This window comes from Channa argus, chromosome 5, assembly GCF_033026475.1.
Source record: "Channa argus isolate prfri chromosome 5, Channa argus male v1.0, whole genome shotgun sequence".
NCBI classification, from domain to species: domain Eukaryota; kingdom Metazoa; phylum Chordata; class Actinopteri; order Anabantiformes; family Channidae; genus Channa; species Channa argus.
In genome coordinates, this window is record NC_090201.1 from 9,850,638 (window position 1) to 9,878,269 (window position 27,632).

The 27,632-nt window shown below is 40.1% G+C and overlaps 2 protein-coding genes across 4 annotated transcripts; one reads left to right on the top strand and one right to left on the bottom strand.

Moving 5' to 3' along the window:
- Positions 1-5,475: 5,475 nt before the first annotated feature.
- LOC137127335 (protein unc-119 homolog B-like) lies at positions 5,476-11,620 on the bottom strand. 3 transcript variants are annotated; one of them, XM_067504197.1, is made up of 6 exons: positions 11,421-11,620; positions 8,677-9,142; positions 7,726-7,839; positions 7,409-7,508; positions 7,059-7,111; positions 5,476-6,357 (listed from the first exon to the last, which is right to left on the bottom strand). In XM_067504197.1, exons 2-6 carry the CDS (start codon positions 8,900-8,902, stop codon positions 6,245-6,247), a joined length of 606 nt encoding a protein of 201 aa, XP_067360298.1. In that variant the 5' UTR covers positions 8,903-9,142; positions 11,421-11,620; the 3' UTR covers positions 5,476-6,244. The 3 variants fall into 3 exon arrangements, with proteins under 3 accessions (XP_067360298.1, XP_067360296.1, XP_067360297.1); XM_067504195.1 differs by having other exon boundaries at positions 7,059-7,231; positions 11,421-11,600; XM_067504196.1 differs by lacking the exon at positions 7,726-7,839 and having other exon boundaries at positions 7,059-7,231; positions 11,421-11,602.
- Positions 10,673-27,565, top strand: LOC137127333 (trichohyalin-like). Its single transcript, XM_067504192.1, has 10 exons — positions 10,673-10,829; positions 12,604-13,605; positions 14,256-16,920; positions 23,843-23,955; positions 24,629-24,725; positions 24,922-25,060; positions 25,230-25,366; positions 25,462-25,658; positions 25,792-25,877; positions 26,707-27,565. Exons 2-9 carry the CDS (start codon positions 12,614-12,616, stop codon positions 25,865-25,867), a joined length of 4,416 nt encoding a protein of 1,471 aa, XP_067360293.1. The 5' UTR covers positions 10,673-10,829; positions 12,604-12,613; the 3' UTR covers positions 25,868-25,877; positions 26,707-27,565.
- The last annotated feature ends 67 nt before the right edge of the window (positions 27,566-27,632 follow it).

The following is a 27,632-nucleotide window of genomic DNA, read 5'->3' on the forward strand; positions in this document are numbered from 1 at the left end:
TGGCCTGAGCCATGGTTGGGCGTGCTGAATTTCTGCATGCATGATCAATGGCACAGAATAAAAAAGAGAGGGGGAAAGACAGCAGCATGGGGGAAGGGAAGGAACAAGTTAGAGCAATGTCAAAAGATGCGGGTACAATAAAGCAAAAAACCTCTTAGTTTTACTTCAAATTATGACACTAGAGGAAAGCAAATGTTTGTCAGGCTTTATTAATTAGAACCTGCAGATAAACAAAATGCGAAGAGGACGATTAAGAAGCAGAGATTCCATTTGTCTGAGAAACTTTGACAAACTTTTTTGGAGGTGAATTGACTACAGTGATAGTGGGCAGACTTGGGATTTAACATGGGGCTTAAGTTTTTCAGATTTTTAATCTGGTAAAGTATGCGTGAAAGCAAAATTTACACAGTTGCGTGAATGATGGATCAGTATGTGAGAGAGTATTTTCTCAGTATTCTCACACTGCACTCTCTCCCTCTGCCTCGTCTCTCTGCCACCTTCAAACACTGCAATAGTTGGTCCAATCCAGGTCTTCACTGCTTTTGTTTTCTTGACTACAGCTGACCCAGTGTAGGAAGCCTTTGTCTGTGAGTGACCTTTGACCTGACAGGGCCTGAGACCTGCTGTCTGAAACCCTTTAGGCAGTTTGAAAAAGAAATGACGAGTGGACTTTAGAAAAACAAGGAGTTAGATAGTCATTTTCTAATCATCCGAAAAGCCAGTAAAACAGACGACCCTGTGCTTCAGTAGGTGCAGCACTATTTAGAGCTAGAAGCCATCATTTGCATGTGATGCAAAATGTAAACAAGCAACAAGTAGTTCCAGGAAAACGTCATAGATCAAAATGCAGTTAATGGATAATGTAGAAGAAGAAAAGTGGAGTGTTTGTACATGGACAAAAGACAAATAGAACAAGCAAAAAGTCTTTCAAAGTGGTAACCAAGAGGCCATTTTAAAGAGCTCCATTTGCTGTGGGTGTTTTTTCCACCTGGCAGGTGGTGAGCCAAAGAAATCATTACATGAGAGAGGAGAAGGGAGGAAGGAAGCACACCTGTGGTTGCACCAGGAGCCCCACCTCCGTTCTCCGATCACACTCCCTCCATCCCCCAGGGGAAGGTGTGGCAAAGGGAGAGAGACAAAGGGAGAAGAGAAAGGGAGAGGAAGGAAGAGATTGTAAGGGAGATTTACAAGCCTCTTCAACAGTTGACTGAGGGTTAAGTTAACCTTTTATTAATCATCCGCACTTAAAACAAACTGGACTGATGGTACTGGAAGGCTCTGAGAGGCTTCCAGAGGCAACTGTGGGCTTCCTGCGAGCACAGACAGACCACAACCGATATACACTAATGACACAGGACTATTTCTGTCTGTTGGCTGTATGAGTTGAAACAGCAGTGGTGATCTACGCTGTAAAACCACACAGATGGTTGTGCTGGACAAAGACAGTGAAACATGTAAGCCGCACAAAGGCTTCCGATTACAAATCAGCTGAGACCTAACACTTAAGGACAGATTGTCAATATGCTCTTGGCACAGTGAAAATCGGTATGGAAATCACAATTTGTTAAAGGCCTGACTATCTATCACTGTTGTACTGTTGAATGCATTATTCTCTCACAGATAGCTAATTATCTGTTATCTCTTGTCACATCTACAAAGCTTTGCCTGGTGTTACATTAAATTACAGCATCCATTCAGTCCAAAATTAGATGTTCATTCAAGTGCCACTTAATACATAATACCTTAGAAAAAGGGTTTAATGTCCTTTTTTAAAAGTTTAACTTTTTCGTAGAAAGTTAGCAATAACGACAGAACAATTTTTTTTTCTAAATTGGTGCTTATTTACATTTTTCATATTCTCTGTTTGTAACTTGCTGTCTGACCAATTTCATGGGTGAGCTAATGTCATACAGCAATTGCTGGAAATCACATACTGACACATACAGATGAAGTCACGACCATCTCTGAGCCCATCGTCATGCTGACCTAAGAGAGAGGACTGTGCAGTGACTCATCGTGTCTTTGTCGGAAGACGTGCTGCAGGTGATGTAGTGTTAACACATGATGGATTTCACATGAGGGCCTCAGAGCAGGTCCAAAGAAAAAGAAGGGAAAGTGAGACAGAGAAAGAAGCATGTGTATCTAAAGGACAGCAAGGCAGAGAGAGTGGATGGATGGTGGGTTTTGTTGTGCTAGTGATGGAAGGGGAACCGAGGGAGCGAGAGTTTTGTCAGTGGCAAGAAATCCAAGGCACCTTTCTCCAAAGTACTTTACAAATGAACAAGTGAAGTTGCAGTGCGTCCCTGTATATCTTTTAATCCTTTTTCCATTCCCCCCTCTATTTCTTTTCACAGGACCCATCAACGCCATTCCTAGCTGCTATTTATAGGTGGCCACTATGCCCCCCTGTCCCTCTGCCTCAGTGTAGTGTGTGTGTGTGTCTGTTTGTGGGTGTGTGTCTGTGTGTATTGTGGGGGGGGGGGGGGCATCAAGAAACCAGTGCTTCTCATTCATAATCTCGTGGTAAATGTAGTGTGAATCACTGACCAGAATATATGGAAAAGCCAGTTACAAAGATAGGTGTGTGTATGTCTGTGAGTGGTAGGGGGAGGGATAAATGAAGCTGATTTATCCCACCTGTCCGGTTGTTTCCGGTGGGTGTGTGTTGATCCACAGCCGACTGCTGAAATGTATTCTACGAAGACCTGGGCACACACAAATCATCCCTGGAAAGCTGGAAAGTGTGTGTATCTATTGCTGTGGGTGTGTCTGTGCATGCTAATGGTATACACAAAAACTGGTGTACTGAAATTGCTATTACAAAAGCACACGGTTCAGTACAGCACAGCTGCTTTACTTGCATGTTGTTGTGTGCAGGCCCTACAGCCTCATGGAAAGCTGTAACTATTGATTTATGGGCTCACAGTTAAATTGTTCCCTGCTTTGTGGCCTAATCAGCACTTGACACATTAGGTCTTCACACCATTATTGGTATGCATTTTAAAGATACAGGACAGCCTTCGGGGTAAATTGTGAGATGCATAAAGTCATGGATTTCAGTTTTCAGACAGTTTGAAGCGATAAGCTGAGTGCAAAATTGTTGCAAAATTTCTTCCCTGTCAGCTAAGATAGAAGACAAAAAGTCTCGCTCTTAAACTTGTAAATAAGTCTTAATAAACTGCACTTTGTAACTTGTATGTTTTTAAAAATTGCCATTTCAGTTGTACAATTAAATATTTTTATATAAACAATGGATCAAATGAATACGTGTAAGGTAAAAAGAGTTAGTGGTGAACAAACTCTTTATTTTCACCTTTATTTTACAGTTCCCCTCCTTTCAATAGAGTTTTGTCTTTTTTAAGTTTTGTTAAACTCATTGTTTTGGTTCGTGAACCCATCACTTTAATGTTTTGGTTCAGTCTCGGCAATTTCCATCCTCAGCAGTGAGATGTTTTCAGTGTGGCCACCTGCCCAGCACCGAACACACAAAGTCAGCGACTAGCTGGTAACCATAGTGGGACATTTATCAGTTAGCAGGCAAGATGTTTTTTCTCTGCAGTTGGTGGAGAGCAAAGCATGGGTAAAACAAGGGTGAAGAATATCTGACTTTCAATTTTACCACTGCTAAGCTTGTTCAATGTTTGCCAGACATGAAAACAGGCAACGATTTGCCCAACATGTTTCAGACACCTGACACTTTAAGAGGTGAAAATATGTCAATGTTATGTGTACAGCATACTTTTCCACTATAATTATTGCTGTAAAAAGACACTTCTGACCACTCCCTGTTTGCATGACCTTTTTCTCTGCTAGAGAAAGTCTTAATATTTTATGATTTTAAACTCCTTAATCGACTTTTAGCCATTTTCTGACGAATGTAAGCCTTTGGAATGACAACAACAGTTTTAGAGTATTTAAATCATAAGTAAAGTGAGATGAGGATGAAAATGGATACAATCTGACACACACATCATGGAACTGAATGTAACACTGAGAATACCAGATGTTTAGGGAGAAATATGTAATGTACAATTCAAGTATTGTGTTCAGTTAAAAAAAAGATGAACTGTTCAATTAAAATGAGTAAACTGACCTGTAACTGAATAAAGAGGCAAACAGTACACGGCACAGATGATATAAGTATTCTTTCATACATATCTGTTAACTGTATGTTTCTGTGTATGTGTGTGCAGCTGTGCAGCGACAGTAAAGGGAGGAGAGAGCAGAGGGGTTCCATTGTGGGTCTTTGTGTGGCTTAGATTGTCCTCTTCTCTGGGAAAGTGGAAACTCAACACTGCTCTCCAGAGGTCTGGTTACCAGGTGAGAGAGAAGGAAAGAAAAGGGAAAAACAGAACAGTAGAGCAAGGGAGGGAGAGCTGCATAGGTGTGGAGAGAAAAACATTAAAAGAGAGGCAAAAGAAAAAAGACCATCATGTTTTGGTCATGAGAGCTGGAAAGATAGAGAACAACTGAGAGAGGCTGGGAGAGACCAGGAGATGACCACAGAGATAAGAAGAAACAGTCTGAGAAAGAATAAACATAGAAAAGCTCAGATTTTAGTTTAAACCCCACAAGACTCCAGAAGCGGATGGTCAAACAGCCCTGAATAAATTTGAAAATGTACTTTGTTATATGCTGGCTCATTCTCTGTGGCCTGTAGATTAAGATATGATGGGGAATTAAAATGATATTATCAGTGTGTCCCCTCTGCAATTATAGGCATAGAAGAATATAAGGATCCCATCATGACTTAATCTTCAGTAATTTAGTCAGTTTTAAGCAGATGCATGTTATGAATATAAGCATTCAAAGTATAATGTAATACTGATGCTGTGATCGCTTCCACAATCTAACATGAAACTAAACCCAAAACCAGTTGCACTCTTTTATGACTTAGAATAGGTATAACTCCCCCTAGTGTCCATTTGTGGTACTTATTATTCCTTCAACTGTACTCATCTTTGGGAATCAAACATGACACATCATGTAATAAAAATGTACATTTATTTTCATATATCACTTTTTACAAGCTATATATATATATATATATATATATATATATATATATATATATATATATATATATATATATATATATATATATATATATATATATACATATAAAGAGAGAGAGAGGGAGAGGGATGAGGGATAAGGGAGAGAGAGAGATTTACAAACACCACCTCTAACCCTGAACAACAAAGTTTGCACATTACAAAGAGGAGGCACACTATCCAGGAAAAAGATCATTCAATTTTTTAAGATGTATGTAATAAGAAAGTATTTTAAAAATACAGCTAATTAAAGTAAGACAGAAAAGGAAAAATGTGCCTCTACAGTAAGGAAGTCGGATCATTTTTATCCATGTAGAAGCCATGATCATTTATAAATATGTTTCCATTTTTTTTCTATCATCCTCACTAAATATCTGATCACATCTGCCCCTGTTTGAGCTGATGAGCATTTTCTAGTTAAAATGTGCTTCTGTAAATGCGTTTACTTTGGTTGATATCAATCAGAGAAAATAGCCAAAACAAAACTCAATATCAATAGCTCAGAGACTTCAAACTCTTACATGGTACTATTTTTAATGTGCTTATGTGTTTATGAGGGCAACATGGGAGAGGGAGATGGGTAGTGGAACCACAGGAGTAACCATGTGTGTTTGACAGGAGTGTTTTTGTGGATGGCTTCCTTTCTCCCCCGACATTGTCTGGAGTAGATTGTGGAGGCGGTAGCTCTGAGAACAGCTGCTTCTGACAAACACTGAGTACACACTATGTGTGTCACATAGGGATTCAGTGTGTGTATGCAAATTAGTGTGAATGTGTGTGTTGAGTGGGTGGTAGGACACTTTTAAATTTTCTATGATGATGCTAACTAAATCTCTAATACCCACTTGGTCTGTTTGATACAAACATCACATGGGCACTAGAGTTATAAATCCTCTTCTGATTTTAAAAAAGACCTGTCTGTTATTAAAAGTTAATTTAAAAATTTTAACATCTCTTTATCACCTTTCTAAAAACAGTTCCCTGATTATATGTCAGAGAAGAGATTTGGCCTCCTGCAATATAAAATACAAACCCGTGAAAATGATGGCAATTCACCTTTACAAAGTCAAGAGGAACCTCACATGTGTCTGTAGCTGCTTGTACATGTATAAGAGAATAAGGTGTGCATGCATGTGTGTATATGTATATCCATAAATCTGAGTTTATGTGTGCATGCTAGCAGGCAGATATCACTGCCCTCCGTTATAGGCATAGTCTGCCTTGTTGTGCATGACCAGTCTGTTTTCGACAAAATAGAAGCTGTCTGATCGGGTCTCACAAGGGCACTCCACCATCTGACGGACTGCAAAAGGGACAGCATATGCACTTCAGCAAAGGCAACAATGATTGTTTTTATTATTCATGCAATAAGAACCAAACTAATTTTACTCCATTATAACAATAACATCTCAAAAGAACATGTTAATGAGGAACATAATGCATTAGAAAATATTAGAAAGACCAAAGATATTATCATATCGTTTTTTGTGTGAGCCTTTTAAGTATTATCTAGAATTATTAAGTAATATGTACAACTGAGTGCAAAAGCTTAGCTTGAAGTGGCAAAAACAAAGAATTTTCACCAACATAATGTTTAATCTACAGTCAGCAACTACATGTTTTTTATTATTATAAGTAACAAAAAATGTCAAAAAGTGTTTAAAAACACTTTTTTGATTCTTGTGTGCCCCTTCTAAGTGCTTTTGCTGGGCACCCTGACTGGTGTATACACAGCCCATTATGCCCCAAAAACACATGGTGATATTCTGTCCCATAAAAAGACATCATAAATATGTATCTATTCATAATATAGAACAATATGTTTCATAAAATAGCCCAGCATACAGCACAAATCTGTTGTTTAGGAAACAGAGAAGATCTTACAATATCCTTAACAAAGAACTGCTAATCTGTTCTTTTACTGTTTGCAAGATGCAAAATTATGTAAAACAAAATTCAGACTGAATATTGAACATTTTAAAGGTTTTTGAAAACGGGACTTACCCAGGCTCTCAGACAGCTGAGGAAACTCATAGATGTGCTCGCAGGTATTACGGCTGTTTGGGATGCAGAAACCAAAGTCAAAGTCAAAGCTCTTCAGCAGCTGTTCACGGAAATAGTGTCTTTCAATCATGCGGAAGTTGTTTAGAGGCCGGTTTCCAACTGTGAATTCCACCCTGATTAAATAACAAGGAGACATAGCAGGTCTGTTCTTGTGTAATTAGAATGTTATCACGGTCAGCGCTCAGGTTCTCTGCCAGTGAGTGTAGGTGACACAAGACAATGCTGCAGTTGTGTGGAACAAGTGAGTGTGCTTCTGTAAGGTGTGTGTTAGTGATGCGTGAGTCACTCACGTAGCTCCCACAGTCCTCAGTCGCAGAAAGGCTGGAGTGAACTGGTAGCGTACAAATCGGCCCGCGCTGGCATCTGCCTCTCTGTTCTCCTCATCATCCTCTGGTAGCCACAACATAGGAACAAGATATTTTACATAATGGAAAAAGATTTAGACTTTTAATCAGAATAAGCTAAAGACAAAAACAAGCTGCCAGCAAGATCAATTTTATAATTTTTAAGTGCTCCAGGGCACATGCTTCACAGTCAACAGATGCATGTGCATAGGAAGATATGCATTAAAATAAAACCACACAGACACTGAGTTAGCGCACAGTACCTGTATTTGGGGGTTTGGCAATCTCAAACAGGACAGTACCAGTCTCCAGGTCTCTGATCTTAAAGCGCACAAAGTCAATGTTATAAATATTGTCCTCAGGTTTACAGAGGTAGCCTACAACAATGATAGAGAGTTGACACGAATTAGATTTTCGGGCCACTGTATTGTGTACACTGCTGAAGGCCACACAGGCTATTTACTCCTACATAAATGTGGCATGTTGTGCTTGGCTCTGTTAACTCTCAGACAGCATATACAATATGCCTACTGTAAATATACATCCTAACATAATAAGGCAACGCTTTCTAATAACTGTGTCAGAGTTATACAGGAAAGAACACAAATTATGCCAACACTGGTATAAAAAATAAAATACATTTATGACTTCAAAATTTAAAGGTGTCATAAAAATTGCTCTTCTCTCATAAAAAGAGGATTCAGCATTTTATTTTATACTTTTTAATTTCCTTCCACATTTTGTATGTGGACTCAGCAGCTGCAAATGTGGGCTAAAACACTGCTATTCTGTCATTGTTTCATTGAGACTTAATTAAAGGGTTTTATGATAGTTTGCCTGTGACGTCACATCAGTGTTTTCCAATCAAATACAAAAGGCTTTTTTGGCATAAGCATATTCACTTACAATATTATATTTATACCGTTTTGCTTTGAGGTCATTTGTTTCAGACATTTGAAAGTGTTTGGAGCTATAATACCAACTAAGTTCACCAGTGCACCCCATTTCCAGTGTTTATACAATTGCTTCAGGTCAGCGAGTAACATTTTGTTTAATGACGTCCTACATTTGTTTATGACGTCACTATCCCTTCATACAGTCAAAACACCACATATGGCGTCGTTGGTTTTACACGTATGTTAAGATGTGTTCTACATGTAGCAGTACAATGCGTTAAAGTAGCCCAACCAAGGCCAACAGAGAGACACACATACCTCGCGTAGCCACACTCAGTCCTAACACATCCTCCGGTGTGATGGGTCCAGTCTGTGTCCGCAGGTCTTCCTCCGTGACGGGCCTGGTTTCCAACTGGCTCCGCCGAGACTTGAGCCTCTTCAGAACTCCTCCGCCAGTCTTGGCCGCCCGCGGAGGAGCCGCAGCGGCGTGCCCGGAGACGTTATCAGCAACAGGCGCGTCGTTGCGGGCTTTGGTTCGGCTCATCTTTGGCTCTCTTCGGGTCCTACCTGTCTGAAGAGGAATCTCGGTTTTCCTCCTAAAAGCCAAAAGAAGAAGATGGCGGCGTGGATGTCGAATGTCGAGAGAACCTTCGGTGAGCGGTCAAGCGCTTGCTAAACAGTTGCCATGACAACTTGTCCGGTGAGCACGGGAGGATGTGAGGAGGTTCGTAGAAACGACCACCGGGGGGCGCCAGACACAGCGTTTTCACTTGACCATTATTCTCTGTAAAGTTTCAAATAATAATAAAAGAAGTAGAAGTAGTATTGTTGTTTTTGCCAGTGTCTTTAGAATAATGAATGCATTAATGAGGGACGTAGCATTTACTATGAAATTACATGTAATTGTAGGCTGCAACAATTGACAAGCCTATAGTCCTTCATCTGTAAAAGTGATGCAAATGCAGACTACAAAAGTAGGAAAATGAAAAAATGTCATTATGCATGAAAGATGGCAAACATTTTATTATAGTCAGAAATGTAGGCTACCCAAACTCAATACTTGAGTAAAAGTACATAAACATCTTCACATCTTCATCTTCAAAGCTTGGGCCATGTAATTTATGAAATTATGTGTGAAATTTGTTCAATGTTGCCTCTGAAAGTAAAACACGATATATAACAATATTGCCTAAAGGAAATATCTTTTCTCACAGTTGATCCTAAGCAACACAGTCTCCATCATTAATAATTGGTCACAAAGTCTTTATTCCTGGCTGGTTTTAATAGGCCCATATTCTGAGTTTTGAAAACAGATTGTGATTTGAAATAATCTAGTCCACACACTGTTTAATGAATCTACTCCTCAAATTAACTGAATGTTAGATCAATTCACACCCTACTTGTGTGTGTTGCTCTCTGATGCAGCCTACTGCAGGCCACGCAAATGAATGTGGTAAAGGCCCAGGTGTCATGCAAATGAGGACGGTATAGCACTGAAGGTATAATGGGTACTTCCTGCTGTGAAGAAGCCCCACTAGCTATAACAATCTCTAAAGAGCTGCACGTATCCCATTCCTTTTCACTCTGGGTAAAGTGGCTTTTGGTGTCATTCAGAACCTGTTTATCCAGTCGATTGAACTGCGCACAATGGTCGAGTCACCACGAATTTACATAACAGATCCGGTTTGAATGGTCAAAAGTAAGGCATCTACTCTACTGACAGGGCGTTTGGTGTTTTCCTAAAAATATAGGAGAGTAACACATCTCTGAAGCACACATCCATAATAATTTCTGTGTTTATCTAAAATTGTAAAGTCGTGCGGAGAGTTTCAAATCGTGATGGTAGCAGTAATAGTACGTCTCAAGAGCTAAGCATGCAACACAAGCAAGGTAAAAATCAGTGTGCATGTGTTACTACCTCTGCAATCACAGCACATTTTACAGCCAATGTACAAAAATAGTACAATAAAGAAAACATAATTTCATCAACATTAACAGATTTCACTGTTCATCGTGTTTTCTTAGCTGGTGCTCTCAGTAAGAAAATATACTTCCAGCTAAAGTTGCGGTAAACCGCTTCACGCGGCTTTTGTCTACTTTAGATAACTCGAAAATTCCGTTTTTTGTTTGTTTGTTTGTTTTTGTTTTTGTTTATTTTGTTTTTGGGGGCTGCCGCCCGTTACATAGCGGGTTTTATTTTGACATCAAGCGAGCCTACACTTCCGGTCGTCCGGTTTCTCCCTGAGTGTGACTTGATCCTGGAGCAGCGTGGCTCAGCCTGCAGGGTGCGGAGGGAGTGTCTGCTGGGTGTAAAGCAGCCTGACGTCTTGTTGATGTGAATGATTTGAAAAAAAAAAAACCCACACAACAGCTCAGCAGGCGACACTATCGCGGAAAACGGAGGGATAGTTCTCTTCTGTAACTTCTTCCCGCTTCCTTTCTCTACCTGTATGACCAGGAAAAAAGAAAAGGTAAAAGAAATATATATGTATAGCATTTTATGCGGTTCATAAATTGTAGCAAATTTTCTGTGGTGGTGGGAAAGTTAATAAAGCTGATGTTCAGTGCAGGTGCACAGACTTTATTATTTTTCCACGCAGTGTAACTTAAGTTGATATTCTGAATAACGTTGCATCCTGCATACACGAATCTGTTCACAGGACTTAAAGCCTATCCTGAAATAAAGTTACGCACTTTTATCCCAGTTTCCTTTGTTCAGTCTCAGAGGAGCCACACACTAATGGTTCAACGACAGGGAGTTCATTGTTGACGCGTTTATTAGTAACCTATTAACAAGCCTTAATGAAACATATGTTCTGGTGTAATGTGAACTTCACATTTAATATGTACTACATGTCAATGAATTCTGTACTGTCGCGATGTTTGACCCACTAACACGTAGATTATCACACACTTGTGGTCTTCTCCCCAGCATTAATGTCTTAAATAGGCATAATAATGCGGTGGACATTAAAACGAAAAAGTGTTCTAGTGTAACATTAGCCTTGGCAGGTTAACAGACTGAAGGCAAATAAAAAAGATAAAGAAACTCAAAAGCTTACAAGCAAAGTGCTGCTGCAGAATGGTTTTCCCCGGATCCTGCAGAATGTGGTCTGAATAAGCAAGATGAATCATCCATCAGCTGAAGCTTTATCTGCAAGACAGTCTTTGATTTTTTTAGGAGTTCAACTGTAAGGGGGAAGAAGAGGAAAGGCGCAAATAGCTGGACACAGTATTTAAACTCACTGGGTGGTGTAACACAGCATTAGGAGCACAATCTGATCCTATTACACAATAGCATGCACACCCTGAGGTGTTGTGTGTTTGACCCAATGCACCATTACAGGCAAAACAGCACATAACTATATGACATGTAAAAACCTCTTGGGGCACAGTTGTGTGGAACCAAAAGCAGCTGTAGATTTATAACATGAGAGTGACAGCAAGTGTTTCACACTATCAAACTGTGGGGCGTGGAGTTACCGGTTTGTGCAAAAGTCTTACAGGTCAAACCAGATGACACGCTGCATATAATGGCGGTGGAATTTCGTGTGAAACATTACAGTTTATTTTTTTGACATAGTGGGTAAGTGCTGGCCATTGTATTATCTCCTCAGCGTTGTCAGGGCTGATTAAAATGTTAATGTGGCAACTTAATTATCTGTCAGTGGCTGTAGTTCAGTTGTTGTGATTGTGTCATTCAGTGGAGAGGATATTTTGGATGTTTGTGATGACTCATAGGGCCTGCTTCAGTCCCTGCCTGTTTCGAATCCTATTTTAGTGCTTTTTTTCCTATAAAGTGTGGTTTTTAAAATATCAGAACTAAAGATCACCATACTATTTTATGGTCAAATTTATACAAATGTTCTATCCCACTTCATACCTGTTTCTATTTTAGGACCTAAGTAGCGCAGTCTTTATACCTTTTTCACCCCGAGAAGCTACATGCAACATTAGTTAGTCCCCAGGTTTGAAAACCAAGGAACAGTGACAGTTTAAGGCTTAATTATTAGATAAAAAGTGGTCATTTTTATTGCAAAAAACCCCAAAACACTTCATTAATCTTATTTTCTGGTCTTCAGGGGATCTGTGTGATTGATTAGTTTAGAAATCTAGATTGGCGTGGCGTATTTGGTCTTCTTTGTCACACCAGTTTGCTGTGTCTCCACTGAGAGCGATAATGTATTTTCAATGTTGATGTGTAGATTGCTCTATGTAAACACCTGCTCTCCTTTCTTCCTTCAGTGACCCAGTTATGGAGAGCTCCATTAAGACATCTCAGACTAGAGGCACTGAAAAACCCAAGCCTGCTCTGGGCCCTAAACCTCGCCTTGCTCCTAAGCCCTTCTCTCTGCAGAAGAACAACATAATTCACTCCATTCATGCTCCAAAGACGGTCACTGCAGCATCTAAGCAAGCCTCCAACCACTCTAGAAAAGCTGAGGGCACTGGTGTCCCCAAAGAAACTCTGAACCCCCCTGCTCAGAAAGCTCCTCAACAAACCACCACCCATGTTTCCAAACCCAGCTCTGTAAGTGTGCACAGTAAAGATAAACCAAACACAACCAAAGGAAGTCAAAACAAAGAGGATACTGTCAACTCTAGTGTAGCTCCAGGAAAATCTGTTCCAGCCCTTCAAAGCACTGCATCCAAAGAAACACCCAAACCCGAGCCAGTCCCAAAAGAAGATGTAATTCAAACAAATAACAAAGCACCAGAAGTTACTGTGAGTAACACAGAACAGAAAGATGCAAAAAACAAGGGAGACAAACCTTCTGTCCTCCAAAAGCCTGAAGAATCAGGGCGTGAGAGTTCCCCTACAGCTAAACCGACAAATCGCTGGGGCAGCACCAAAAAGCGTCTGTCCGTGGAGCTTACATCAAAGTTTGAGTCAGGTGGTCAGTCCGTGCCTCCGAAGCCCTCAGTAATCGTCTCTACAACCAAGAATAAGGATAATGTAAACAAGCCAGCATCCTCTGCTCCTGAACGGTGCCAGACAACACCAGAGCCATCAAACAAAGAGAGTGATGACGGGGAACTGAAGGACTACAGTGAAGGAGGCAGTATAAAACGCAGAATCAGTCTGCTGTTTGACTCATCTTCAAGGCCAGAGGTCATGACGAAAAAAGAGGAGCCAGAAATTGTAACAGTTTCCCAAGGTGTCAAGGAACGAATTAAAAACTGGTGTATGGAAACAAGTTCTGAGCCTCTGAAACCCCAGCTTCCTATCCGGACTCGCTCTAGGAGGTGGGTGACCTTCTGTTCATCTGCACTGTTCATATTTAATAACAACTAGACATAAATGAAAGAAAATGTGTAACAAAGTGAATTTCATAGTTGGCACGTAATTTAAGGTTTGTTTGTTTTGTTGTTGTTGTTGTTTTCTTTTTCTAATAGTCACACATTCTCATTCAATTTTTTGCCTTTTCTGCATTGTGGATTAATACTTAAGATATTACAAAATAATGTCTTACATTATCTACATTATCTACAAAATAGACTATATTGACATCTTTAACCCAGCTATTATTACATAGTTAGGGTTACAATTCAATGTTTGGACATCTTATTTTTATGCACTGTAAATTAAAACTGATTATTCTTTAATACTGACTCAAATAAAAATTGGATTGGCCAGGCTAGTTGTTTCCAGTCTCATACAGGCTCATGTTTAGTTCACATAGCATGAGTGACATTAATGAGCTCATGGAACTGTTAGAAAGAAATGTAATTAGCTATTTCCAGAAATGTTAAAGTATGACGTGATTATGATTAGATGCGTTTGATAACATTACATGCCTAAGCATTGCCACTGACCTGTGGAATATTATTTTAAAGTAAACAGGATCAATAAACTCAAATTTCTCACCCTGACCTACTGCTCTCCCGATCCACAGCTTTGAGTCTGTGACTTCTCCAACTGCTGAGAAAGCACCCAAACTGACACCTGCCGAACTTACTACAATTGGGACACCATCGATTCCGACTCCATCTTCAGAGGTCTCACAAACTAAACAGTCCACAGAGACCCCAGTGAAAGGCTCTCAAGATGCTGTAGAAAAACCATTAGGAACCTCAACTGAGAAGCAGCATGAGCAGAACAAATCAACAGATGTTGAGGTTCAGCTGCCAAATTACAGCTCATCTACAGCCCAAACTGCTACAGATGAGGACAAGTCAGCTTCTAGTGAAACCCCTCAGCAGCCTCTAAAGAGGGACAATGTCAAACGTCGCTCTGTTCGCTTTGGTATTGTAGAAACAGATGATGGTGGCCCTCCACTCATCCTGGGCTCACCAACAGACTCCAGTTCAGAAGACGAGGATCCTGAGGACAAAGGTGAGGAGAAAGTGCCCACATACAGAAGTGTAGGAATTCTGCAGGAAAAAGAGGAAACGATCCAAAAGCAAGAAGAGGAAAAACCAAAACATTTGGAACCTGAAAAAAGTATGACAGCTGAAGAAAACAAACTGGCAAGACTTAAGTTAGAGGAGGCGTCTAAAAAACAAGACGAAGAAGAAAAGGAGAAAGAAAATGCTATACGAAGGGAAACACTTAGGATTGTGGAAGAGGAAAAACGAAGAGAGAAGGAAAAACTAAGAAGGTTGAAGGAGGAGGAAATAGAGAGACAAAAGCAGGAGGAAAAGGAAAGAGAAAAGTTAAAAGAGGAGGAAAATAAAAGGAAACAGCTAGAAGAGATAGAAAGGGAAAGACAGGTGGAGTTGATGCGACAGAGACAGAGAGAGGATGAAAAAGAGAGGGCGAAGCAGATAGAGGAGCGACTTAAAAAAGATGAAGAGGAGAGGGAGAAGGAGAGACTAAGGAAATTGAAGGAGGAGGAAATAGAGAGACAAAAGCAGGAAAAGGAAAGAGAAAGGTTAAAAGAGGAGGAAAATAAAAGGAAACAGCTAGAAGAGGTAGAAAGGGAAAGACAGATGGAGTTCATGCGACAGAGACAGAGAGAGGAGGAAAAAGAGAGGGCGAAGCAGATAGAGGAGCGACTTAAAAAAGATGAAGAGGAGAGGGAGAGGGAGAGACTAAGGAAATTGAAGGAGGAGGAATTAGAGAGACAAAAGCAGGAGGAAAGGGAAAGAGAAAGGTTAAAAGAGGAGGAAAATAAAAGGAAACAGCTAGAAGAGGTAGAAAGGGAAAGACAGGTGGAGTTGATGCGACAGAGACAGAGAGAGGAGGAAAAAGAGAGGGCGAAGCAGATAGAGGAGCGACTTAAAAAAGATGAAGAGGAGAGGGAGAAGGAGAGACTAAGGAAATTGAAGGAGGAGGAAATAGAGAGACAAAAGCAGGAGGAAAAGGAAAGAGAAAGGTTAAAAGAGGAGGAAAATAAAAGGAAACTGTTAGAGGAGATAGAAAGGGAAAGACAGATGGAGTTGATGCGACAGAGACAGAGAGAGGAGGAAAAAGAGAGGGCGAAGCAGATAGAGAAGCGACTTAAAAAAGACCAAGAAGAGAGACTGAGGGAGGAAAGAGAAGGGCAGAGGCTGAGAGAAGTGGAGGAGAGACCCGTTCATGAACATGAGGGGACACTAAGAGAGAAGGACGTACATTTGGAGAGAAAAAAGGAGTTGGTGCTGATGTGGCAGGGACCGAAAGAAGAGGACAGAGAGAAGGCAAAAGAGACAGAGGAGACATTCAGGCAAGAGGAGACGGAGAAAGAAAGATTAAGAAAGGAGGCTGAGGAAAGAGAGAGGGAGAGGCAGAGGAGGCTGGAAGAGGAAGAGAGGATTGCAAGACAGAGACAGGAGGAGGAGGAGGGAAGAAAAAGAACAGAGCTTGAGAGGAGAATGAAGCAGGAAAAACTGGAAGAGATGGAGAGAATGAAGCAAATACAACAACGGAGAGAAGAGGAGAGAAGGGAAGAGGAAAAGAGGAGACAGATAGAGAAACAAAGATTGGAGGAGTTGAAGCGAAAAATAGAGGAAGTGGAAAACCAGCGAGCAAAAGAACTGGAAGAAAAGCTAAGGATGGAGAAAGAGCAAGAGAAACAACTGACATTGTTTAACCTGCAGGAGAGAGTGATGGTGGAGTCAAATGTAACCAGCTTAGACTCTAAGGATGTGGCTCAGAAGTCAGACATGCTACATTCCCCATTAAAAAATGCTGATGAGCCCACAGAGAGTCAAATTGAAGTTGTTTATGATGACTTTTCTGTAAGAAAAGCCCAGATCGAGGTGGATTTTGATGATTTTTCTGTCAAACCAAGGAGATGGGGTTCACAGGCTAAAGTAGAAACTCGTCCTGTTCAGACTTGGCGAGCTGAACCCCAGGTTAAAGAGGAGGTGGAGGGGCTTGTTCTTCTGAATTTTCGTCCTCTCGAAAACAAGGCACCAGATCAAGTGGCAAAACCAGACAGCCCAGAGCCTACACCAGCAACAGAGAGCTCGGAGGAAGAAGAGGAGGAGGAAGTAGAGGAGGAGGTGGAGGAGAGGCCCGAGGAAGAACAGCTCATCTTCATGGACATACAGAAGGAGAAAGAGGATAGTGAGAGTGAAAGTGATGCTGAGGTTTCTCCACAGGAAGATGACACAGAAGATGAGGACAAACAGGAGGTAAGTACTAAGTTTCGTCTCATTCAGCTGGAAGCCACTTGCTGTCTCCCTGTTTGACGGATTTTGTTGTTGTGAACAGCTGCATGTGGAAGGCCAGGTTATTCAATGAGACAGACACGGCAAGGTTAAAAGAACAGAGACAGGCGTGTACATGTAAATGTGGGTATTTTTACTGAATCATCACCTGACAGCCACACACACCTCACCTGCACTAACACAATGCCATTCCTGTAGAACGAGGAAAAATATCTCGTCCTTCTTGCTGAAGCCTGATCAAGTCGAAACGCAGTATATGGGTTTTGTTGCTGAAGGTGTGACATTGAGTAATGAATCATGCATAATCACCATGTGTCAGTAGTATTACAGTATTTGCCCCTGATGACAACTTATTTCTTGAATTAATGGTTCAGTTTTTTTAGCTGGTCTTATTACAACATTGGCCTCCTTATATGTACATTACAGTGTACCTTACCTGCTACTACTGCCTGTCTTTGATAAACACACTTCAACAAATTTCTCACAGAATGTGATTATACTATAAGTCACTAATTTTATGTTTCCCTATAGTTCCTTCCTTTCGTGCTGTGGTGTAAGAATACTTTGTTGCATTTAGGTTTATTGTTCAGCTCTTTTCTTTTATTAGCTTTAAAACTGAGTTAACTTGGAAGCCAATGTTTAGTTTGCAGATTCAACAGCTGGAGTATTTTTACAGTCTGTGCTTTTGAGACAAAAAGATTTGCTCCGAATGTGTTTGGATTGTATTTGCATTTGTGGGACTTCTCAGAGTCACTTCGCTCTTCACCTACTGTCATCCCGGCTACCTTGGTTTGTTCCTGCCAAATATGACTTGAAATGCATTTTGTATTTTTGCATGTTTTGAGAGAAACAAGTGATGGTTGAAATCTCCCAAATTTCCCAGTGAGATTAAGTCGTACCATGTTGTGGCTACCAGCGGTCAGAAGTGACTATTTCACAGAGAAGGGATCACAGAAAATTTGCAGAATTTCAATACGGAGGGAAATGCTTAGGATTGTGGAAGAGGAAACATCACCTAGCTGGAGAGGGCTGGGTGCACAGAAATAAAATATTGTTGCGACATCCCTACAGTGATTGATTATCATTAGCAGCTCAGCTAGACTTGTAACATGTTTGCACTCGGTTTCTGATTCATTAGGTCACTTGAGTAAAAAGCTGACATTATCCTCAGGGGAAATTTGCATAAAAGGTCTGTTTCGGAGTGTGTTTTTACACACAACAGGGGTTGTACAATTTTGTCTTCCCACTGAGGGTAAAATTTGATGAAGCTTGTTGAGGAAAGAAACAGTAGTAACAGTCACATAAAGATCTCAATATTGTAAAAAGAGCCAGTATGTTAGAGTATGTGAGAGACATAACAGAGTTAAGTGTTGAGTTGGAAAATGTGACAGAAATTCTAATTAAATTCAGTACGCATTATCATATTATATATGTCTGATGATGATATGTCCGGCATGATAAGGCCAACAATTTTACAGTTTTGTGCCAGGGTAGGACCCAATCCAGTGCTTTTATCCCAATCAGTCCAAGTTTTTTATCGGATCTAACTCTTCCAGGCATCTGCAGCAGTCTGTGTGGTGTACTGTATGTAGAAGTGAGGTTATGACAGGAAGAGAATGTAACAGGAAGTAATGCTTAAGACTTCCTCTGCATCTGCTCCACAACTGTCAAGAAAAAGGCGATGCAAAAGAAAAAGACAAGGTAGAAGCGTGTGGCTAAAAGAAGGATGGATTATTTCACGTGGGCATCTTGGATGGGTTATTTCCAACATCTTTGGGTGAGTCTTTGCATACAGAGTTGTCATAAGTATTTAGCTAGTCTGATTCTAGGGGTTAGACGACAAACCTGACGGACTGTAATAGTCAGCTGATGCTGCTGGCTGACTGTCAATAGAGAAACACAAACACACACACACACATAAAAGCCCACATACAATTTAAAACAGATCAAACAGTGTGTAACTATCATGTGTTAATACCCTGCAAAGAGTAGTAGTTGCCTGATCAGTGTGCATTTGATTTGATTGAACAGCATCTATGCCAGTTGAGACAAATCAGCGCACCACCTGTTTGAACATGCACCATTTTTGCAAATTTAATAAAAATATTGAAGCCTCATTGAACCCCAGAGCCCTAAATTGGGTGAGTGTTTTCAGATCTTTGTGCTATTGTGCTCCTCTTTGCATTGTGAACACTTTGGCAAACAAACTATAGCCTACATCACCAAAGTGCTACTGTAAGGGGCAGTGTGCAAAACCATTACCTGCCTCCCGAAGCCATTTGTACCGGAGCTTTGAGTGTGTGAGTACATCCTCGTTTTAACCACCAAGTGGCACTGCTGCTCTTAGCAACTGTACTTCCTTATTTTTGTGCACCACAGAAACCAGCACATTTGTGTTATGTTAAGCACCTTACGGTGCTATAAAACCAGCAAGGCAACCAGCAGAGACTAATGTGTGCCAGAGAAAATGTCACCAAGCAGAATGAGGAAAATGTTTTCTCTGCAAGCACAAGTTCTGGAGCCAGGCATGCTTCCTCATTCAATCTAAGACAGACAGACGGATGGACGGAGGATCTAGTTGCTATGTGGTCATCATATCCTCATTTGGCTGTCCAACAGGGCAGCATGTCAGCAAGTCCATACATGGTGCCCTGTCTCTTCGCTTTCTTCTATCTCTCTGCTCAATCTCTCCACTCTGTTTTAGAGGGAGCACATCACCCCTCTACACACACTTTCTGACACAAACACACACACACACACAAACACACACACACAGAAAGAGGATGTCTGTTTCTTCTCTAGTCCTCCCTGTTGCTCCATCTTTCCCCAACTTTCTCAAAGGTCTTCCTGTTTTCAGCTGTTTTGTCTGCCCTCTCCTGTCACAAAGACATGGTTCATTCATTACCTGCATTCATCTGCGGGGCAGAAGCAGTGGAGGGAGGTACAGAAAGCACCTTGGCCTAGCCTTCTGCACCTTACTTCCCTGGGGATTTTCCATATCCAAGCACAGACCTAGGCTTTCATTCCCTGAAATCACTCAGGTCTAGAGGAGATAGAGGGGTTATCTACTGTCTGTACCTGGCTTTGGATGCTTGGAGTGGCAGATATTTCCCACACTCCTTTATTTTATTTTTTTTTGAGGGAAAATGGACTTGCTTTGTGGACTGGATGTAGATTACTGTGGCAGAACAAGTCTCAGCAAAAGCGAGAAACAGAGTTCACACGGAAAGAGGTAACTGGGAAAAATTGTTCTCTGTCGGACTAGTGGCTGCTATGCAAATTCTTTAACTTCCAAAGTTTTGACAAAAGGACATTTTCAATGGGTAATTAATGTGGGGATGGGAAATACTTTTTTTCTGGACTCAGCTGTATAGGATGTACCAATCATCACAGTTAAGCTGCACAGGGAAAGTGTTGTCACAGGGCAAATACATGGCTGATCAGACTATTTACTTCTTTACTGACAAATAATAGACTTTTCAAGGAAGTTTGTGTTACCGGAACCATGAAAATATGGTGAAAGAAACTGGATCCTGCTCAAATGAAAGATGGATTTTATCTGTTTTTTTATGTCAGAAATCTTTTTTGTATAAATGACAATTTATACAGTTTTTCTGAAAAGGACAATTGAAAGCCAGAACACAGAGCCAGCTTTCTGACTCACCCACTCACCTATTCTTCATCTTTAAAAAGCAAAACTATATAATTGCCACGGTTTGTCTGCTGGCTCAGTTCCCATGGTGACCCAGGCACCAGGATCACCAGCTGTGTGAACTTTTCAACCATGCAGTACCTGGGAGGAAAACTGTCGGCCACCCAGCTCCAAGTAGCTGGTTGGGTGAGCAGAGTACGACGCTCATTGCAAGGAGCCCTGGAGCTGGTGTGGGGCAACACAGAAGAGAAGCCGACGGAAGAAGATGGAGATAAAGAAGAAGAGGAAAGTGGAAATGGAGGAGGAAGGTTTCAGAGAGCCATGTCACCACTTCGTAGCTTCGCCAGACGCAGCAGGAGATCCCTGCGTGGCTTCTCCAACACAAGTCGGCAGACTCTAGAGAGGAGAACCACTGAAGCCTGCTCTGTAAGAGCTGATATGGTTACTCAGTAAATGTAATGAATGCTATGAAATGTTCGGAACTTGTAATATCCAGGTCAAACCTAACGAAATCTAATGAACAGAGTTTCCATAGTGTGAGCATCACTAGTGAGAATCATTAGATTGAAAGCTGCACTAAGATTACATTTTTATAAAATTATAGATATTTTTTAATGAAAGTATCATTTGTTAATCTTTTCAATCAACTCTATTTTCAACAATTTCCGTACGGACACTGAAACCAACAATGTTCATCAGTCTGCAACTTGGATTTGCTGATTCACCTGTGCTGAAGACCACCTTTGTTGCCAAAATACAATAAAAATAACATCAGCCAGACAGACTGTTTAACTTGGATGACATGTTTCTATATCCCAAAACGTCATCCTTTAAGATTAGATTAGACTAGATTCAACTTTATTGTCATTGCACAACTTATGGTACACGGCAACAAAATAAAGTTAACATCTTACATCTCCCACCTTTACTGGTTTAGTTTACACACAAACACTCAATTTATTCCAGGTGTCCCATGCCATTTAGCATAATATTTCTATGCTTATGTTTTAACAGATGGCTGTGCAAATGTTAAAAGCAAGTGCAGTGGCAGTCTTTTGCAGGATAGCAGCAATTATCTGATAGAGATGTCCGGAAGTAGTGTTTTATCAGGGCACATAGATGCCTTTTCCCTGTCTCTGTGTGTCGGAGATAAAGCAGAGGAGCTTAACAAAACATGATACAGTTTGACAACCATGGCTGTTTATGTCTGTGACTTCTTTATCTGCATCTGCCTTTTGTTCAAAGTTTAGTTGAGTCATGGTCACTGACATTATTATTTTATTTTGTAATTTTGCCCGTTATATTAGCTTATAAATATGTAAGATTACTTTGCACAGGAAAATGTTTATTATACTATTATTTTATTATAATATATTCCTCATAATTAATAGGATTAATTCAGCACAAATCCTTAAAATTCTTAGTATATTTTTTTTTATTGTATATAGTTTTATTATATATTATTATTAGTATTAAGCGCAATCATTGGTAGTTACACAAAGAAATATTATTTTGTGCATTTGTTTGTGGAGACGTGAAATCCTACAAATCATATTTATTTCAAAGGTTCTACTTTAGTTCTGAAGAAACATTTCAGATTAGAGGAAAAACCTATTCAAGATCCAGAAGCAAGTCAATGCAAGTACCTTTGACATCCTTTAGACTAGGATTGCCAAAATCAGCAGATTCTCTAAAGTATTTTTTTTATTCTCTCGCTGTCAGTCTTATCATGTGCTAATACATCTTAAGGAAACTTCTCAGACTGTTTATTCACTTGTATTTAGGACATATATATTATGAATCGGTTTTAGCTGTTGTTGTAGCCTGCTTGTAAGTGTGAATGTATGTGTTTGTGTCTTGCTTTATACGTTGGTGTACAGGAGAGACAAAGACCAAAACGAGAAAATATCCTGCAAGCTGTTTTCATACTTAATTTAACAATCCACTACTTTTCAGAACTAGAGGTATTTTATTGAGTCTTCAGCTGTTATGTTAGTCTATTACAACTTATGTAATGCAGTGGTTGTAATTGTTAGTTGTGTCACTCCTCTTCACTTGATCATAAACAAACTCTCTTATATATTAACACATTCCACTGACCGCAATAAAAAATTAGATGGAGGTGAATTTTAATGAGGTGTACTCTGTTTTGACTTGTACATCCCTGCCCCTACAGGAACACACTGTACTGTTCCATTTACAAAGTCTCAGGTTTGGTGCAGTGCTGAGGGATATATGTTTGCATTTGGAGTTATTTGTCCTAAATGTTCAGGTATCTTTGGTAGAATACATACAGTAAGGAATAAAACAGGATGCCTCAGTTTCAAAAGAGTCAAATCAGAATGTGACATTCTTGCCTCATTGTCTCATCCAGTGTTGCATACTTGTAACGCTGCCAAACAGATGTTAAGAATGTTGACATAGTTTATTATAGCTTCGTTTTTGATTCTCCAGAAACTTTGTGGAGTAGCACTGAACAAACCCATGGAGGTGTCAGTCACATGATATGCTGCAGCTCACGCCATTCAAAAACCCTGAGCCAGTATGTGAGTATGCAGTTCACTAGAAGCCTATTCAATAATGCTGTGATGTTGCCAGTTAACAGGCAGTGTGCAAATGACGCTGTTTCGTAAGTCCTGAATGATAGACGAGGTGTGTATGAAATCATCACACCATAGGTGCTCAGTGTTGTTTTGTATCCAGGTGACACTATCAGAACACAACAAATGGGATGTGCCTCTTGATGACATGAGAAGAGAGCTTAAAGGAATATCTGTGAGGAGGTGCACAGTAGTTGCTTTTGTTTGTGCTGCCTGTATCTGTGTGTGCACCACATGCATTCCAGAACGTCTGCGTAGCAGCATTAGTTTGTCCGGTGTGTCTGTGCATACACCCTTATGTGTGTATGGCAGTGCGTGTGCGTACACATGCTCGGGATGTTCATTGAGAACTAACCAACCTCTGTGACCGGCTCATTAAAAGATGCATGCTTGGTTGGTCCTGAGTCCTCTTTCCCTCTGTAGTTAGTGAGCTTGGCTCAGCTCACAGTCCTTAGCTGCACAAAGTGAAGTTCTGATATGTAGATTTACAAAACAAAGAGGGATCTACATGATTTGATTTTATATGATCATGTTTGCCAAATTATATCACACAGTATAAAATGTTTCCTTGGTATTTCAGTTCTTTCTTCCTCACATACCAGTTTAATCTAACTTCTGTCTTTCTTTCTCACAGGTACAGGTTAACAGTTATTGCATTAACAGTGAAGACAAAGACACTGATGCTTTAATAGACAGTGAGCCTGATCAGCAGAATGGGATTTGTGAACACATGTCTGAAACTAACAGGTAAGAGAAAGGATGCACTGTAACAAAATACAAAACCCCCTGAATTGCAGACTACAGAAGTGGTTCATTTCCTTGATCTACCCTGATAAAGAGGAACACGATTCGACGGGTTTAATAGTCCTTCTTTGTAACTTGTGCTGAAGGTGTGGCTTGGTGATGAGATTCAAACTGAGCACACCTGAAAAAAAGAGGCCCTATAGCTATCTGGCATTTCAGTCTTATTCAAAGTAAGTAGCCTAGAGGTGAAGATTGGATGGCCAAATGTATCTCTTTGTGTTATCAGTACAGGGTGTAGTGTAACCAATAATACTGTAACCTCGTGTATTTTGTTACAGATTTTCATTTTCTTTTATTACTTATATGCACATCTCATTTAACTTTGCAAGGATGGAAAAAATAACCTAATAAATCATGCAATTTAGACCTTTCAGAGTTTGAATCATAAAACGAATCAAGTGCAGCTGCATATTTAAATATTACATTTATTATTGTGTGTTGAGCTCCCTCTGCCCTCTTGTGGTCCATAGAAACACAACACACAAGCCCAGAGTAGTGAAACTTGCTGAAGAAAATTACTGGGAAAATAAACTGAAAACATCTCAATAATACACTTTTGCGATCTCTTGCCAATTTGTGCTCACATTTGATTCAAAATAATTTTCTTTCTCTTTAGTCCAAAGGCAATCTCTGAGCCAGTTCCTGAATTCTCCACTCAAGATGATGATACCATGGATTTTCACAGAGAACCAGAATTTGTGCCATTCCCTGAAGTTAGTGACTATTTGTTTCTAAATGCTCCTCTTTGTGAATGGTGTCTGTTGGTTCATGGGGCATCTGTCAGAAACATTAACATGTGCTTTGCTTGTTACTTTGCATATCTACCCCCCTGTAGTGTGGTGCTGCAGTGGTACACGCTAGGTAATACAGCGTATTCTATTCTTGTGTATTTTTCTGTCTGTGTCTCAGAGCCCCACACCTCTCCTTGACACGAGTGCACAGAGATCCAAGGCAGTTCTAGGCAGGAGGCGAAGTCGAAGCCGTCCATCCCGCTCGCTCCGGTTAGCGCAGACGAAAAGCCCAAACTGGAGGGTCCATGACTCCACAGGTTATTAAGTCATCAGTAATCTTATCTAATCGACATGGAGGGCTAGAACTCAGTGATTCTTTTAATTTATAGTAAACAAGATATATCTCCACCAAATACTAGGGCTCCAGGGGGAAAGGAGTCTGGAAAGGCTGATTTACTCCATGCTCTGACTCTTTACTCTTTTTAGATGAAACTGAGATATTTACCAAGCACAGGGATTCAGACTCTGAGGAGGAGCAGCCAAAATCAAAGATAGTCTGTTCTCCTCCTCCTACTTCTCAGAGAGTCCCCATGATTCCCGGTCTGAGTCCTGCAGCCCTGATTGTAAGTTAAATTATAAGGATTTCTAGCTTTTACCATATATGTAATGACATAAATAGGGGACATTTAATTCAGTAAAGTGTATTTGACTCCCTAAGGCTCAATTAAAAAGGAGAACAGTTGGAGGGGGAGCTGGAGGAGGAGATGTAGCAGAAGAAGTCAAGCAAAGAGAAAAGGAGAATCAACATGAGGAAGTAGAACAATCTCTGGTAAAACTACCCCGCTCTCCTCGTCCTGCTGCTCGTCTTGCAGGGGCTGCACTGGTCCTGCCGCCCTTAGGCAGCCCAGATGGAGGGTATGAACATAGCATGACAGTACACTTGGAAAACATTTATGTAATAGAAATGATAAGAATTTATTTTGTTTTTTAAATTGCTAAGCGTTTTAATTACAACACCATCTGAACTGTGATTCTGTGTGTCAATCAGGGCTGTTTCCTCTCCGGCTTGGCTGAAAGAGCTAAAGACTAAGAAACGTTTTAGTCAGCATGACAGTGAGGCTTAACCACAGTCTGGTGAGTAACAGGGAGGACGTGATAATAAAAAAAAAAATCAGACAGAGATTGTTTGCTAAATAATAAGACATAAAGGAATATTTTTTGCTCTCCATTTGTGTTTTGTTTTTGCTTTGTTTCTATCATAATTGCCAATAGAGTGGTTAGCAACTACTGTATTGTTATTATGTGCTTTCTTTACCTTCACATACAAGATCCGCAAACATTAGTTTCCTTTTTTTTAATGATTTTTTTCTCATTTCACCAGCAACAGAATTGTGACAGTGGTGTTTATAACAAGCACATTAGAGCCTTTAAAGCCTGTGAATTACCTGTAACACGCTACGTGTTAGAGAACAGCAATGCAATAGCATTCAGTATAAAGCCTTTGATGTTTTTGACATTTGGCTGTACTGTGAATTACTGTAGGAGTGAAGCCATTTATTTAAAAGGACTAATTTGCCTCTGAGTCACAATGCAATACAGATGAATAGGCTGCAATAATAATGAGGGAATGATTTAAACTTTCTGGCAATGCTGTCAGGAACTAAACAGTCAATAAAGTGACAGCAGACAAAAACAGGAAGTGGGACATTAACTCTGAAACATTTTCTCAATCACCATCATCCGTGCACAGTGGCTAAAGATGTCCTCATTGTACATGAGTACAGTTTGTACTGCTTGATACTCATGATGCCACTGTTTTGGTTATGAATAGCTCAGTGGGGTAGTGTGAGTTCTTGCAAATAAGCCCCTCTAGCAAATAATGTGTGAAATGTAAATGTATTACATAAAGTAGATTTGTTATGTAGTTTCATTTTAAACATACTGTATTTTTTACTCCTTTTAGGAGCGATTGTTCTGTTGCTGGTTGCTGAGAGATGCCTTGCTACTATTGCTCCATTGTGCACTTTGACTGCCTTTGTATGGACCTTAAATGAAATATGCAGAATGGGGCTTCAAGCATTTCCTGAATATAGTGGCCATCAAAAACCTTTCAACTTGTAAATAAAATATGGTGCCAAGGGTTTGTGTCAAGACTGTAAATGCCAAATACAGGAGGTATCTACTGTTGTACAGAAGCTCAAGGAGGGAATATGCCCCTCTAATTTAGAGCAAAGCGATGAATTGTTATATTATTTGAATGTATCCATCATCTACTGACAGGGACTGATAACACTTGGTCTTAACCATGGCATCTGCCTTTGCACAAAATTAATACATGTACAGGAAACTGAAAATAAATGATGAATTGCACATTAGTTTAAATTTAATAACATGCCTTAATCTTTTTTTAACCAATCACATATTGTCTCAAGGAAACTACCTAGCACTTTAAGAAAATGAATTACCATCAAAGCAATGGAATGTACATAACTGTGCATAAAGTGCATGACTGTAGTAACAGAGTCAAGGATTTGTTTTCTTTTAGTGCCATGATTGCCTCTCTACTCCTCAAAGTAAGGTTCTGCAAAAAAAAACAGGATACTCTTTCGTCCATCATTAACAACCTGTAGCCAATCGTCAGCATTAAACTGGGAAGACAATTTAGTAAAATATTGAACCCCAATAATCATTTAATCTGCTTGAGATTGTTTTATATATTTTTATGTTAATGAATCATCGTTTCTGTGTCCTATATGATCTACATACTGTATGATAAAGGAAAATTGAGGAAATTGTATTAAAACTTTTTCGGTCTGATACAACTTTGTGTGCCTCTTTTATGGGAAGCTTGCCCTCTTTGTTGTTAAACATGAGCAACTGAGGTGGCTC